This window comes from Mizuhopecten yessoensis, unplaced genomic scaffold, assembly GCF_002113885.1.
Source record: "Mizuhopecten yessoensis strain PY_sf001 unplaced genomic scaffold, ASM211388v2 scaffold2383, whole genome shotgun sequence".
Taxonomy (NCBI): domain Eukaryota; kingdom Metazoa; phylum Mollusca; class Bivalvia; order Pectinida; family Pectinidae; genus Mizuhopecten; species Mizuhopecten yessoensis.
Window position 1 is genome coordinate 860,467 of NW_018404519.1, and position 17,119 is coordinate 877,585.

The 17,119-nt window shown below is 36.3% G+C and overlaps 1 protein-coding gene across 1 annotated transcript; it reads right to left on the minus strand.

Annotated features, from left to right (window-relative positions):
* Positions 1-594: 594 nt before the first annotated feature.
* Positions 595-17,074, minus strand: LOC110445848 (cell cycle checkpoint control protein RAD9A-like). Its single transcript, XM_021490664.1, has 13 exons — positions 16,911-17,074; positions 15,262-15,332; positions 13,525-13,674; positions 13,202-13,316; positions 10,753-10,852; positions 10,339-10,445; positions 8,987-9,093; positions 8,465-8,529; positions 7,110-7,253; positions 6,654-6,770; positions 5,720-5,993; positions 3,265-3,360; positions 595-1,232 (listed from the first exon to the last, which is right to left on the minus strand). The coding sequence occupies exons 1-13, from the start codon at positions 16,942-16,944 to the stop codon at positions 1,131-1,133; spliced, it is 1,482 nt and encodes a 493-aa protein (XP_021346339.1). The 5' UTR covers positions 16,945-17,074; the 3' UTR covers positions 595-1,130.
* Between the last annotated feature and the right edge of the window lie 45 nt (positions 17,075-17,119).

Here is a 17,119-nt window from a genome sequence, read left to right on the forward strand (position 1 = left end):
TCAGTTTTACAGATTATTGTACTATATTCTATAACGGACAATAATCAGTAAAGCTGATTCCGTTACAGAAACTAGGACAATAATCAGTAAAACGAGATTCCGTTATAGAATCTAGGACAATTATCTGTAAAACTGATTCCGTTATAGAATATAGGACAATAATCAGTAAAACTGATTCCGTTATAGAATCTAGGACAATTATCTGTAAAACTGATTCCGTTATAGAATATAGGACAATAATCAGTAAAACTGATTCCGTTACAGAATCTAGGACAATAATCTGTAAAACTGATTCCGTTACAGAATCTAGGACAATAATCTGTAAAACTGATTCCGTTACAGAATCTAGGACAAGAGCTGCATTATCCTCAGTGATCAAAGAGGCAACTATTCTGTATCAACATCGTATGATGTTAATTTCAGTGTGAAGTAATGTTGAATTACAAAAGAAGGATTCATGTTGGGTGTCAATATTTAGAATGAGTCCCATGCACACAACTTGCACTGTCTCACAAAATTTACAAAAATCTAAAATCTTTCATCTTAAAAACAAAATCATCTTTTTTGACAAAAATGTTTATTCTTTTTTTTTTCAACAAATAATCTTCAATACAAGATAACCCATTCCGTTTTGAGAAAATGGATACTAGGACAAATAATAATAAATAACAATGACATTTCAGTAAAAACATACATTAATATTCAACTTATAATAGCAGACATGATCTCAATATAACATACATTTTATGTAGCACTTGGTATGACATTCATCATTTTCTTTTGAATTATATCATTTAATGAGTCTTTTAAGAAATATTTTGAGCTATTCCTCTGGGAATATGTTGTACATGTCTGTACCTACTCCACCGTCTGCTTCTGTACATCAGCTTCATGAAACGGGTTAACAACAGTGCAATGTGGTAGTCTTTATATTAAGACACTTTTCTTCATTCTGATCGCCACTGAAATCCATACAGTATGTCTAAACATATATTTGCGGCCTTTCAAAGTTAAAATATATTGGTTAGCATCCCAGATTTTGCTTCAATTAGATTTTGTATGCACCAATACAACCCAGCTTATTAAAATTATATCAATATTGATGCCAGTCTAAGACATCCACACACATGTCAGTCATCGTCGTCAGTGTCTTCTGCCAGAACCGCACTGGTCTGGAGAACAGATTGAGACTGTGTGCTTGCTTGGGAACTACCGAAAAACAGGGACCGGAACTGTAAACAAACAAAAACCAATGTTAAAGGGAAGTGTGTTACCAGACATCAGTAACTGTATACAGTGTAACAAGAGGCCCAATGGGCCTGAATCGCTCACCTGGTATTAATCTCACAAATAATCTTTAAAGTGGACTAAAATACAGCTTCAGGCAGAATATCAGTGTTTGACTCATAAGAACCTATTAAAAGATTTAAACATATGACGCCTGTGACCTTGAATTTCGAACAAGAACATAAGGTTGAACAGAGTTTATAGTCGTCCAACCAAGCATGCTTCTGGCAAAATATCATTACCCTGGACCTTTTGGTTATACAGAACAAGTCATTTAAAGATTTAAACATATATTGACCACTGTGACCTTGCATATGGGTGAAGGTCATTCATTTGAAAAAAACTGGTAGTCCTTAATACCAGCATATTAATGGCCAAATATCATCACCCTTAGCCTTTTGCTTATTGAGAAGAGGTTATTTAAAGGTTTTAAACATATTTGACCCCTGTGACCTTTAATATATGTCGAGGTCATTCGTTTGAATAAGCTTGGTAGTCCTTCATCCTAGCATGCTACTGGCCAAACAGCATCATCCTAGGAATTTTTGGTTATTGAAAAGATGTTGTTTAAAGGTTTTAAACATATTTGACCTCTGTGACCTTGAATGACCGTCAAGGTCATTCATTTTAACAACCTTGATAGCGCTTCATCCCAGCATGCTACAGGCCAAATATTATAACCCTCAGCCTCTTGGTTATTGAGAAGAAGTAGTTTTAAAGGTTTTAAACATATTTGACCCCTGTGACCTTGAAAATGGATGAAGGTCATTTATTTGAACAAACTTGGTAGCCCTTCATTCCAGCATGCTAAAGGCCAAATATCATCACCCTAGGCCTCTTTGTTATTCAGAAGAAGTCGTTTAAAGATATTTCACATAATTGACCCTGTGACCTTGAAAATAGATGACGGTCATTCATTTGAACAAACTTGGTAGCTCTTCATCCCAGCATGTTACTGGCCAAATAGCATTATGCTTTCCCTTTTGGTTATTCAGAAGAAGTCGTTCAAAGATTTTAACATATTTGACCCATGTGACCTTGAAAATGGGTGACGGTCATTTGTTTAAACAAACTTGGTAGCTCTTCATCCCAGCATGTCACTGACAAAATATCATCGCCCTAGGCCTCTTGGTTCTTCAGAAGAAGTCGTTCAAAGATTTTAACATATTTGACCCCTGTGACCTTGAAAATGGATGAAGGTTATTTATTTGAACAAACTTGGTAGCCTTTGATTCCAGGATGCTACTGGCCAAATATCATCATCCTAGGCCTTTTGGTTACTAAAAAGAAGTTGTTTAAGTAAAAAGTTGACACCGGACAGATGGACGGACAACGGACGACGCACCATGGCATAAGCTCACTTGCCCTTTGGGCAGGTAAGCTAAATATACTCTACATAGAGGGTATCTGCTCATAGTCAGTATTATCTAATCTGTAACAGGAGAGGGAAAATGCAACAGGCCCAGACAGGAACTCAACCTGAGACCTGTGATCTGTAGAAGATACTCCAATTAATTCAGCTATTTGGTCTCCAGCAGTCACATCATCATAGTACCATCATAGTACCATCATAATACCATCATAGTACCATCATAGTACCAACATAATACCATCATAATACCATCATAGTACCAACATAGTACCAACATAATACCATCATAATACCATCATAGTACCATCATAGTACCATCATAGAACCATCATAATCATCTATGTTTGGTCAAATGCAGAGTTTTAATTAATCGAGAAGGTGATATTTCAGGTATAAGTTAGAAATTTTCAAAAAGTTGAGGACAATTTTTTTTAGGACTGAGTCTAAAAAGCTACAAAATACCAGATAATATTGCTTGTGTTTTCCTGGTTTTGCAAGTTATGGCTATCATCCAAATCATACACCATCAGATTGAGAATTTTTAGGACTAAACACATGCTTGTATAATTAAAGCATAGCAGCACTGTATACACCGGATGCTATACCTTTTTCCTGGGCGGTGTACCAGGCACAAGATCATCTTCCTCATCTTCCTCTTCATCTTCATTAACGGTAATATTCGGTGCACTTGTATCAAAAACCTAAAATAGACAATTTCAACAAGGTTAAAGAAGTAATGCAAAACAATATATCCCCTACGGTACTGACACAGTGTCACAAATTATACATGTCCCCAACCGTTACACATCTGGTAATTATACATGTCCCCAACCGTCACACATCTGGTAATTATGCATGTCCCTCACCATGATAGACCTAATGACCCTTGCACAACAGATTGTCTACTAATGATACAATACATATCCCATACCCCACACAATGTCTAGTTACCATACAAAATATATCCCTGACCATGAGATATTGTCTAGTGATGATGGAACTCCACTGTCCACACCAATACACTTGTTGTAAACTGATGGTTGTACCTTGGCCTTAGACTCATTGGTTATAAATAGGCTGTCATTTCTCCTTACCATTCCTTAGCCATGGACTGTTTGGGTATTACAGGACTGTCCTGTTTCATCATCATACCTAAGCCGTGGACTGATTAGGTATAACTAGGCTGTCGTTTCTCTTTACCGTACCTTAGTTGTGGACTGATAAGGTATAACTAGTCTGTCATTTCTCTTTACCATACCTTAGCCGTGGACTGATTTGGTATAACTAGGCTGTCATTTCTCTTTACCATACCTTAGCCGTGGACTGATTGGGTATAACTAGGCTGTCATTTCTCTTTACCGTCCCTTAGCCGTGGACTGATTAGGTATAACTAGGCTGTCGTTTCTCTTTACCGTACCTTAGTTGTGGACTGATAAGGTATAACTAGTCTGTCATTTCTCTTTACCATACCTTAGCCATGGACTGTTTGGATATTACTGGACTGTCCTGTTTCATCATCATACCTAAGCCGTGGACTGATTAGGTATAACTAGGCAGTCATTTCTCTTTACCGTACCTTAGCCGTGGACTGATTAGGTATAACTAGGCTTTCATTTCTCTTTACCATACCTTAGCCGTGGACTGATTAGGTATATCTGGACTGTCATTTCTCTTTACCATACCTTAGCCATGGACTGTTTGGGTATTACTGGACTGTCCTGTTTCATCATCATACCTAAGCCGTGGACTAATTAGGTATAACTAGGCTGTTATTTCTTTTTACCGTACCTTAGCCATGGACTGATTGGGTATAACTGGACTGTCATTTCTCTTTACCGTACCTTAGCCGTGGACTGATTGGTTATATCTGGACTGTCATTTCTCTTTACCATACCTTAGCCGTGGACTGATTAGGTATAACTAGGCTGTCATTTCTCTTTACCATTCCTTGGCTGTGGACTAATTAGGTATAACTATAGGCTGTCATTTCTCTTTACCGTACCTTAGCCGTGGACTGATTGGGTATATCTGGACTGTCATTTCTCTTTACCGTACCTTAGCCATGGACTGATTGGGTATAACTGGACTGTCATTTCTCTTTACTACCTTAGCCGTGGACTGATTGGGTATAACTGGACTGTCATTTCTCTTTACCGTACCTTAGCCGTGGACTGATTGGGTATATCTGGACTGTCATTTCTCTTTACCGTACCTTAGCCTTGGACTGATTGGGTATAACTGGGCTGTCATTTCTCTTTGCCGTACCTTAGCTGTGGACTAATTAGGTATAACTAGGCTGTCATTTCTCTTTACCATACCCTAGCTGTGGACTGATTAGGTATAACTGGACTGTCGCCTCTCATTACCATACCTTAGCCGTGGACTGATTAGGTATAACTGGACTGTCACCTCTCATTACCGTACCTTAGCTGTGGACTGATTAGGTATAACTGGACTGTCGCCTCTCATTACCATACCTTAGCCGTGGACTTATTAGGTATAACTGGACTGTCACCTCTCATTACCGTAGCTTAGCTGTGGACTGATTAGGTATAACTGGACTGTCGCCTCTCATTACCATACCTTAGCCGTGGACTGATTGGGTATAACTAGGCTGTCATTTCTCTTTACCGTACCCTAGCTGTGGACTGATTAGGTATAACTAGGCTTTCATTTCTCTTTACCGTACCTTAGCTGTGGACTGATTAGGGATAACTAGGCTGTCATTTCTCTTTACCATACCTTAGCTGTGGACTGATTAGGGATAACTAGGCTGTCATTTCTCTTTACCATACCTTAGCTGTGGACTGATTAGGTATAACAAGGCTGTCATTTCTCTTTACCATACCTTAGCTGTGGACTAATTAGGTATAACTAGGCTGTCATTTCTCTTTACCATACCCTAGCTGTGGACTGATTAGGTATCACTAGGCTGTCCTTTCTCTTTACCGTACCTTAGCTGTGGACTGATTAGGGATAACTAGGCTGTCATTTCTCTTTACCATACCCTAGCTGTGGACTGATTAGGTATCACTAGGCTGTCCTTTCTCTTTACCGTACCTTAGCTGTGGACTGATTAGGTATAACTGGACTGCCCACACTCTCCTGAGAGCCCTTGGATATTTGAACGGGAATTGTTATCCTAGATGTGCAAGGCACAGGACTTTCAACACCTTTTCCTCCTGAATGTTGGTCAGCTGACTCACTATGCCATTGTTTATGTGATTTTAAAGTCATATCAGTTTCATCGTTTATCATTTCATCATCAAAATCCCCATCCATCAGTTCAACATAGGCCATCTCAAGACGCTCACTCCTATTCTGTTTTTCTGTCCTGTAAAAAATAAAAAATAAATGCATGATTTGTGTAACATTTAGAACACACTTAATGTGTGCCTATGAGCAAAGCATCATAATTGGGTATTTTTACCGTTCTTTTTATGTTATTTTGTGTTAAGGCATGAAAATTCCTCAGAAATATTCCATATATAAGAAATAGAGATATTTTGAATTAGTATGTTCCTCTGTTCCACTTAATCATGGGGAAAATTAGGAAATATCAAACAAGAAAATACCTTAAGAGAAATTAGTTTCAGCATACATGGAGATGTAGCTAGTAAAACAATTTATCCAGTAATCTACTGGTGCCTTTTCCACTTTCCATAAAATTTCACAAGACATTATACAAGCTATTTTATGACCAATAACGGGTCAATTTTCCTTCTAAATTATGACCATATTTTCCTTCTAAATTATGGCCATATTTTTCACTTCTCTCATAAAAAATCTGTAAAACATTTTTAGTAAAAGTGATTCATAATATTAAATCAATCCGATGGAATAGCTATCTTTTTTTCACTTGCATATCCTACACATATAATAATGTCACTACCTTCCTCTGCCTCTGTTTGTTTGTATATAATATCACTACCTACAGAATGTCTGCCCTACCTCTGTCCTTGTATATAATATCACTATAGCCCGAGTACCCTACCTCTGCCTCTGTCGGTCATTCTTGCCGGAGACCTCATTTGCATTACTGTCTCCATTTGCACTGACAGATTGTCCTCTTTGACTCATGGAGGATACTCGGCCACTAGGTTTTGCTTTGCTGAAAAAAAAGACAAAGCTTTCCTTCTAGAAAAAAGACATTCTGAATCCTCTTGCTCTTTAACTGTTGTGAGGAGATCTTAGAAACAGGAGAATTTTATTTTGTATATCAGCTCTCGTATCCCATTTATACATTACTTTGCAATGATCATGCTAAAAGTTTCTTATAAGTTTTTTTTTAATCAGAATGAATTCAAGAAGTGGTATAGGATGAGATGAGCTTACTTCCAGTTCAGAAGTTGCTGGAAAGTCCTTAATATCACTCAGGAATGCAAGAAATCTTATCATCAAACACTAAAGCTGTACATGTATTTTACTAGGACTTAGGTATAATTAATACCTCCTCTGTTTCTTTGGCACAGTTCTAGAAGAAGGAGCGTGCTGTGAGGCGCCTCCAGACTGAGATGGCTGCTGGTCGGCTAACGTCGCCAGGACAAAGTTGGCTTCAAATGCACTGTCACTGTCTATACACAGCACCACCGGCCTGTAACGATCATACATTATAACAAACATCACATACACACGACACGTCTATACACAGCACCACCGGCCTGTAACGATCATACATTATAACAAACATCCCATACACACGACACACACACAGTATGAGGAAACAACTTCTAACAAAGTGACACACTAATGCTACTACTTTATACCAGGAAACGTCTGCCCAATAAAATATTCGCCCTTTGCCAATAAAATCCATGTCCGCCTAATGTTAATTGCGCCTTTCACATGTAATAACTTTATATTGTATTTTGTGTACAAATATTTGCTGTCCTGATAAATTTGACCTCATTGGGGACTCATGGGGAGGGTGTAAAAAGGCGAAAGTTAAACTGCGGCTAAAATTTCCCAGTATACAGTAATCTTGAAAGGTATTGCCTCACACAAAGTTTACCAATGGTTTAAGGTCTGTAGATGAAGAAATTGATAGACATATAGCACAGTAAACTACATACCAAATATCACAGGTCTAGGCCCTATCAGTATGGTTCTGAAATATTGTTCAAGGAAAATCCACTTTGTCATTCCTCAAGCTGACATGCTCTTCGTGCCAGTTGATTTGTTTAAGGTTTTACATCCTCACTACAGCTAAGGTCATATGAAGATGCTGTCTTCAGGTGATAGGGCCACTCAAGGGTCGCATTCAAGTGGCATCTCACTGAAACGTCATGACCTGGACACAGTGTCATGACACTCCACATTATACAGACAATGGGCCAATAATTAGTCCTTACAGTACCCATTTAAAGCTAAACAGTCAGCTAAAATTTGTGATCAATGACAGTGAATATCAAACATACATTTTTTTCACCATTTTATTCAAAAATTTGATATTCCAATTTACATGTACATTGTACTTATAGCAGATAAGTGTTGGTCTTCTTAGGATTCAAGTTTAATGTTTGTATTTCTACCATATGTTACACAAACATGTTACTGTTTCTGTTAGGGGTTTTAGATGCTGGAATGTAATTAAGACCAAAGTAATTTCCAACCTTCACCTAGATCTACATATAAAAGTATTTGCTTCTCCTTAACTACATCTAAGTACTTAAGGTCAAAGTATTGACGTTTCCTTATCTACATCTATGTGATAGCAATTGTTTTTCTGTATCAAGATCTATAGCAAGTCTTCTTTGGATATGTCTAACAAAACTATGTTTTACAATGACCCAATAATAACCTTACCTTCCAGAAGTCTCGAACTGTATAGAGATTGGCATTCCGGTGGCTTCTCCAAATGATAAGATAGCCTAGAAAATTAACAACATATGAATGATGTTTGACAGAGTAAATATACAGTAGGCATTTGGACAATGAAGCAGTTTGGTAGTGTTAGAGACCTACTGTTTGATAATATAAACTTGGAGACAGCCAACTTTACATTAGATCTACAGTATACTTGTGTGCGAGACAAACTATTTAACAATGCTAAGTTGACAGAATGGTTTCAGACAAAATATTTGGCAATTTGAGACAAGCTATTTCAGGTATTCACTCACACACTCCTTTTGACCAAGCAAATGTTTGTGTCTACACCAATGTTTAACAGGGACACACCACTTGATTGATATGTATATCTGCATCAACCTGATGGCTCATCAGTGATATATGTTTCAGTCATTTATGGGCAACCCTACTGGTAAGTGTATCCACCTCACTCTATCAGCTGTCAAACAGGTCTGACAATCTACTGATGTGTATACTTACTCGTAGCTCTTTCAGACAGAAAGTGATTTCAGTGTCCACGCCCACCTGACAGCTATCAAACTCACTGGGGTCAAGGTTCAACATAGTGTGCATTACCTTGTTTGGATCTACAACACCAGAATAGAATACTGATAGGAAAAATCAAAACTTTCAAGCTTATTATTGACAGTCACTTAGAAAAGAATTACACGTTGTTCAGATATGACTACCTCTTACCATCTCTCTTTGACTTCCTTATTTTTTACATCTATTTTCTAATTAGTTTTTATATCTAGAATGACTTCTGTATGTTCTGGTGAATGTTATAAGGAATATAAGGAGCAAAAATAGGAGATCTAATTATCATACTTTTTTTTTTTAAACTATATAAAAGTAGAAAATAGAAATGCTATTCAAAATAACCTCTTTCAAGTATCTATTTATCAGGTAAATGGTCATTAGAGCTATTTAACATTATGGGTCATTTTAGGCCTCATAAAAAATGAAAATTTCAACTTAAAATTATTTTCCAAATTCTGTTATAAACATCAGATTGGTTAATTGGGGCTATCTTTCTTTGAGTATTTTTTTTTTCATTGCTTGCGCATGCGTAGATGCTCCACCATAGCAACGAACTGCGTTGCTTACAGAAACAGCCAAAATATGGTGTTTTTGGACGGTTAACATGCAGAAATGAAAGCCTCCGCATGTGACAAACAAACAGTCGTTTTAACAAATGAACACTGGTATAACAATTTTTAAAAATGTCATATATTTATTTGTTTGGTTGTATGCGGAGCATGTGGTTTAAAAAATTTAGTTAATTTCCTTTAAAATGGCACACAACAGACGATATTAACATGTTTTATCATGAAAATGTGTGTTTATGTCTCTCTTCGTAATGCCATATCTCTCAAACCAGATGTCAAATGAATTTGAAATTCAAATTTGTACTTCATTTATTTCAGATTACGACTATAACCACTAATCCTAAATCCCCAATGAGGCCGGAAATGTCCCTTAACGCCCCTAATCCTTTTTGCAGAATTTTTTCTTCGTTCATTCTGATTAAACATTGTGTTTGTCATGTTCCTTCGGAACATCTCTACTTCCATTGCATACAATACGATAAAGTCAGGAAGCGTTTCCAAGACCCAGACAAAGCAACCGGTCAGGATAATTTTGTTGTCAGTATAATAAAACAGTTATTTTATGGGTATTTCGGGAAATCGCACTTTTATTGTCCCCTTTGACATTAACTATTTCCCTCGGCTTAGTTAATGTCCCAGGGGAAAATAAAAGTTCTATTTCCCTCACACCCATACAATAACAGTATGCTATAATGTATAAATCATGTTTTTACTTATATTTACCTGGTTCCTCATCTACATAGTTCTTTAGGCTTATTCTTTCTGGAGACGCAATAAGAGTTATCTCCTCCTGATTACTTTGGAAATTCAAAACAGCTTCTGATAACAATCTACAACAAAAAATATGATTTTCCAGATAAAAAACAATTTGGATTTGATTGCAATTATTTCTTTATGCTATCAACCATACAATGATAAGGAGCTGATCATTTATAATGTTAATAATTATGTTCAGCTTGTTTTAGGTTCTATAAACTTTACACCAGTTTAACTATTAAGATACATGTTTCCAAAATACTGTGATACTTATAAACAATGGTATAATGTTTAAGCTAAAAAAAAAAAAAAAAAATATAGGTAAGGCATAAAGTTTTGTATGATGAAGAACTTGTAAGTATTCCAATGTAGTCTGCATACTTAGGATGGGCAGTGAGCTTGTTGATGCACATGTCTTTGGAAAACACAGCCTGGAGAGTCTCACACTCTATAAAGGCTAGGTTATGGGTCTTAACAATACCTGTAATAATTAGAATATCAAATTATTCTCAAATGTTATCTACTATGTGATACACTTTTGGTCCTAAATATGTCTGTAAATCACCAACATAGATTAAAGCTGTTTTATTAATCATTAGATAATGATCCTACAGACGTTTTTCTATTAATTGTTTTAAAGAGTTAAAAGGTTTACCTGCCATTGCACAAACTAAACTTCTCTTAACTGCAATTACTTTTTTACTATGAAGTTATGACAATAAACATTACATGTTTACTGTAAGATACTGTGTTTACGATAAACTAGAACACTAGNGTTGTTTCCTTCCACCTCCATATTTGCTGGGCTAACAGAAATGTAAATACCGGTGCAATACTCATTTGTTAGCTTTGATTTGTTTTATTTCACCTTATATACCTCCTCCATCAAGAGCCAGGGTCAAAGTCAGAGATCCACTTTGTCTTTGACCTTTGGACCCAAATGATATTGACCATTAACCCAGTGACCCTGATCTTTGGTCAGTTGAATTATTCTTTCATTCCGACCAACTTTGCTTCATAATGTCATAACAAAATGTTCATCAGTGAAAAATACAAAACTTGACCTTGACCCTTTGGACCCTGTAACCTGGACCTAAGGTCAGTTGACTCTGTGTTAAGTTCTGAACAAGTTTGCTACATAATAACATAAAATGACCTTGACCTTAAGTCAGTTGACTCCTTTTTAAATTCAGACCAACTTTTGCTTCATAATGTCATAACAAAATGTTCATCAGTGAAAAGATACAAAATTTGACCTTGACCTTTGACCCAGTGACCTTGCCCTTTGGTCAAATGACTCCTTGTTTAATTCCCACAAACATTGCTCCAAAGTGTCATAATGAAATGTTCACCAGCAAAAAAATACTAAATTTTACCTTGACCTTTGACTGAGTGATCTTGACCTTAGGTCAGTTGTCTCTTTGTTAATTTCCGACCAACTTTGCTTCATAAAGTCATAACAAAATGTTCTTTGGGAAAAGATACAAAATTTGTCCGTGACCTTTGACCCAGTGACCTTGACCTTTGGTCAATTGACTTCTTGTTTAATTCTGACCAACATTGCTGCATAATGTCATCACAAAATTTAACCTTCACCTTTGACCGAGTGACCTTGACCTTTGGTCAGTTGACTCCTTGTTTAATTCTGAGCAACTTTGCTTCATCATGTCATAACAAAATGTTCATCAGTGAAAAGATGCAAAATTTGACCTTGACCTTTGAACCTAATGACCTTGACCTTTGACTTTTTACCTCAATGTGTATTTTTGTGAACTGAACATCTTGACCAAGTTTCATGTACAAGGATCAATAAATACCAAAGTTATCAGCCAGGAACAAAATTTGTGGACGGACAGACAGACAGACAGAGTGATTACTATAGGGCACCCGTATCTCCAATACGGGGCCCTAATCACGATAATAAACAAACATACCATGTTGACAATAATGTTACGATAATAAACATAGCGTACCATGTTTACATTAATGTTACGATAAAAACCATATCGTACCATGTTTACAATAATGTTACGATAATAAACAAACATACCATGTTGACAATAATGTTAAGATAATAAACATAGCGTACCATGTTTACAATAATGTTACGATAATAAACATAACATACCATGTTTACAATAATGTTACGATAATAAACATAACATACCATGTTTACAATAATGTTACGATAATAAACATAACATACCATGTTTACAATAATGTTACGATAATAAACATAACATACCATGTTTACAATAATGTTACGATAATAAACATAACATACCATGTTTACAATAATGTTACGATAATAAACATAGCGTACCATGTTTACAATAATGTTACGATAATAAACATAGCGTACCATGTTTACAATAATGTTACGATAATAAACATAACATACCATGTTTACAATAATGTTACGATAATAAACATAACATACCATGTTTACAATAATGTTACGATAATAAACATAGCGTACCATGTTTACAATAATGTTACGATAATAAACATAGCGTACCATGTTTACAATAATGTTACGATAATAAACATAACATACCATGTTTACAATAATGTTACGATAATAAACATAACGTACCATGTTTACAATAATGTTACGATAAAAAACATAAGTTACCATGTTTACAATAATGTTACGATAATAAACATAACATACCATGTTTACAATAATGTTATGATAATAAACATAAGTTATCATGTTTACAATAATGTTACAATAATAAACATAACATACCATGTTTACAATAATGTTACAATAATAAACATAGCGTACCATGTTTACAATAATGTTACGATAATAAACATAACATACCGTGTTTACAATGAAGTTGGAATATTAATCGTGCTTCTTGCATGTTCATCTTGATCTTACATCGCTCAACTGTCTTTTCAATGGTTGCCATTGATTTGAACACAGTAAGACAGGACTATAAAGAAAATCAGAATTTAATTTAAACGTAGCATATAAAATGAAAAATCAACAAATGCTTTAATGCAGATTTTACACAAATTATTAACAAAAACTGTATATATACAAAAAAATTGAAAACGAATCAATTTAAAAAGTGTCCAAATCATACTGATGTAATGCACGCTTGTATATTTTTCCTTCTTTAAAACACTATTATTTCTCACCTTCATACCGATTTTACACCTTAGAGCATCCTCATCACTGTTCTGGGATGAAATATCAGAAATACCATCGTCATAGTCTTGGAAGAATGACGGAGAAAACAGGAAACATGCATAAGCTGATCTAGAAGAGTTCACTGTCCGCAAAGCCAGCTGTCAATCAAAGAAATCAATCTAAGGTGTAAGAATTTTTATATTTATCAAACTAAATTTTATTTACTTTACAAGTTTTAATCTCCTAACGAGCTTGTCATCAAAATGACAAATAAACTGTAAACATGTCAATTTCCAAACATATTTTTTTTGTCCAAATATACGTAATACTTAAACAGTATAAGAAAATGTTGTATCAAATGAAACCAGGTTGTCCTCTGCCATTACTAGTAACAAGATTATTTTATCAAAATTATCCAAATTATCATTTCATACACTAAGTCACAATTTTTAGCATACAGTGTATTGGGTCTAACTTACAAAATAAAGTATGTCTTAATTACTGTCACTGGAACAATATCTTGTCTTGTCTGGGTTTACAAGTTCTTATTTAGAGATTGGCTGTAGGAGTCTATACTGGTAGATTTTGAAAAAAAAAATACAATCACAACCTTTATCTTCATGGTAAATGCTGATTTTTTTACTAGCCCTGACAAATGGATCAATGCTGGAATAGAAAGTTAGTTACCGAAAATATGCTCTAGATCTGTATGTGCATGACCCGCTGGCGGGGAGGGTGGCTTCGAATCGACCACCGCATATGCATTAGAAAAAAGTGTTTATGTGCCTGTTATGATATTGTATACTGTATATAACGTTAAATACAATGACAATATGAACACAATAAGAATCACTCAGTTGTCGAACTGATGGTCAATAAGAATCAAATAGAACCAAGACAGATCATCGTGTGGTAGTACATTTGTATTAATGGGGGAATATTTAACTGAAACAGGGAAAATAAAGCTGGTCTGGTTTGGTTTAATTTTGTTTAACGTCCTATTAACAGCTAAGGTCAGTTAAGGACTTGCCTCCATGTGTGTAGTGTGTGTATGCAGGAGACAGGGTATGTTGGTTTGCTTGCCTCCTTGTGATAGCGCGAATCTGATACCGACTTTATAGTGCTGTCTCACTGAAGTGCCAATCCGAAGGCACCAAGCACAGCAATGTGCCCTGTCACATTATACTGACAACGGGTGAACCAGTTGTTGCAACTCCCCTTAATGCTGAACGTTAAGCAAGGAATAACAACTACCACTTTTAAGGACTTTGGTATGTCCCGGCCTGGGGACAGAACCCATTGCCTTCCTCACCATGGCGAATGCTCAACAGTCAAGCCAAAAGTGAGGTATTGTCAAGCAAGGGGCTAGGAAATAAAAGGTAGTTAGAAGTAGAATGAAAGATAAAGATCCCAAATATTGCAATGGGTGCAGCAGATTTATTTTGGTCGCTTTTGTGTCCCCAAATAGAGGACCCAAAAGCAAATCTCCAATTTTGCAGGGGGTCCAAACATTAGTCGCCTCCTACAATACATGCAGGGAGTAACAGCAGGTGCACTCTTTTCCCAATCCCCTACCTGCAGGGGTGAAAATAAAGCTGAAAAAGGGGGGAAATGCTGAAGTTGGAGAGGGGAACTGGCCCATAATCGGCCATAAAAAGGCCTGTATATATCGATGCTGGCCTAATAGCTTCTTGCCTTGGATGTCTGACTGATTGGTTATATTGTTTGTTATATTTCATACTAACCCCATGTTCTAAAGGTTCAAAGTACAGCTCATCTCCAATTTTTGACAAAGAATGGATGGCTCGTCCAAAGACTGCAAAAGAAATAATACAGGTAATATCTTAACAGGATGACAACTGAAATTTTCAGCAAACAGAATGCAAATATGAATTGAAACAAAATTGTTAGGAATACTCATATGTTAGTTTCGTGTACATTTCTATGCATATTATGTTTACATTGACATTAATACCTGCACTCATGTCATATTTTGGAAGATCAAAACACAAAACATTTTACATTGTACACATTACTGCATGATAAGTTGATTTTATATCTTGGGAAAATGATGACATATATTCAAAAGAATAAATCAAATGACCCCTAAGCAAACATTTCAAATTTGTATTATATAAATATTTAAGCAATGAGATTTGAAGTTTGAACAGATGACAATATGATTGCCATTTATAATGATTAAATGTTATAAAAAGTGTTCTGAGGGTCCCAGGTTCGAACCCCAATCTGGCCGTTGCATTTCTCTTTCTCCTGTTACAGAAGAAAACAAAATAGCTAGGTAATAACTATCCAGAGATGATGTTCTGAAAACAAAACTAATGATTAATTGTTCATCTTCTAACCAATTGAGGTACCTAGTCTCCTGGTCTACTTCAACATATAGTAATATTAACATGGCAAGATATTCTTGACAAGAGCCGATTCAGTCGGTATAATCATATCCCATTAAAAATAGCTGACAGTGGTCTCTTATGTTATAGCAAGGAAAGAGATTAGATTGCTATCCCTGTCCATGGTTATAGGGCAGGAGTATCATCCGGCCCCACTTCACCTGTACACTTCCAGGGCATTGGGAAAGTACTTCACCTGTACACTTCCAGGGCATTTGTAAAGTACTTCATCGGTACACTTCCAGGACATTGGGAGAGTACTTCACCTGTACACTTCCAGGGCATTGGGAGAGTACTTCATCGGTACACTTCCAGGGCATTGGGAAAGTACTTCACCTGTACACTTCCAGGGCATTTGGAAAGTACTTCATCGGTACACTTCCAGGGCATTGGGAGAGTACTTCACCTGTACACTTCCAGAGCATTGGGGGAGTACTTCACCTGTACACTTCCAGGGCATTGGGAGAGTACTTCACCTGTAAACTTCCAGTGCATTGGGAGAGTTCTTAACCTGTACACTTCAATTCCAGGGCATTGGGAGACTTGTTACTGTCCGGGACAACAAATCACAGTTGGCCGAGTTCATGTGCCTACTGATGGAAAGTTTCGTTTTAATTTCAACCATTTGTAACTGGGGCCTGCTCGTTTATGTGTAGTCCTAATATTAATACCCGGTCTCCTCTATGTTATTGCAGCTAGTTTATACGCATAAATCCGCCAAGATTATACCGGTTTATCTGTTTTTAAATGTAACATTTTGGGGTATAAATCCTGGCGGATCTGGAAATATTTGTGCAGGCCTTGCAATGCTTGCCTGAAACCAGCATCAGATTACTAGGTCCGACCTTGTTTCAAAAACGAACAACTCTGGTTCAACCATTTGGATCGCAATAAACGAAAGTGGCCCTAGTCAGCTTTGTTTACATTTTTCCCACGATTACTGATTAGTTAGACGTGCAAGTAACCTAGGTATGTTTCTGCACCTTTGATGTGAACGCCTGGGATGATGCACTTCATGATGGACTCATAGTCAGATGAGATCTCATTCACGTTAATGTATTTGAGATATTTCCCTACAAATGTTAAATCTGAACAGAAATAATGAGCCAGATCAGAATGACTGATTTCAAGCAGACCGCCATAGTCCTCTATTAACCGAAGTTACAACGAGACGATAAATTCTATTGGTCAA

Bases quoted from the DNA above. Each gene is read 5' to 3' on its own strand.
- LOC110445848 (XM_021490664.1), bottom strand. From the start codon at position 16,944: ATGAAGTGCATCATCCCAGGCGTTCACATCAAAG. The intron at 13,675-15,261 runs GTTAGTATGAAA...TTTGATTGACAG, and splicing joins TTGAACCTTTAGAACATGGG to CTGGCTTTGCGGACAGTGAA. The intron at 10,446-10,752 runs GTATGCAGACTA...TTTTTGTTGTAG, and splicing joins AAGCTCACTGCCCATCCTAA to ATTGTTATCAGAAGCTGTTT.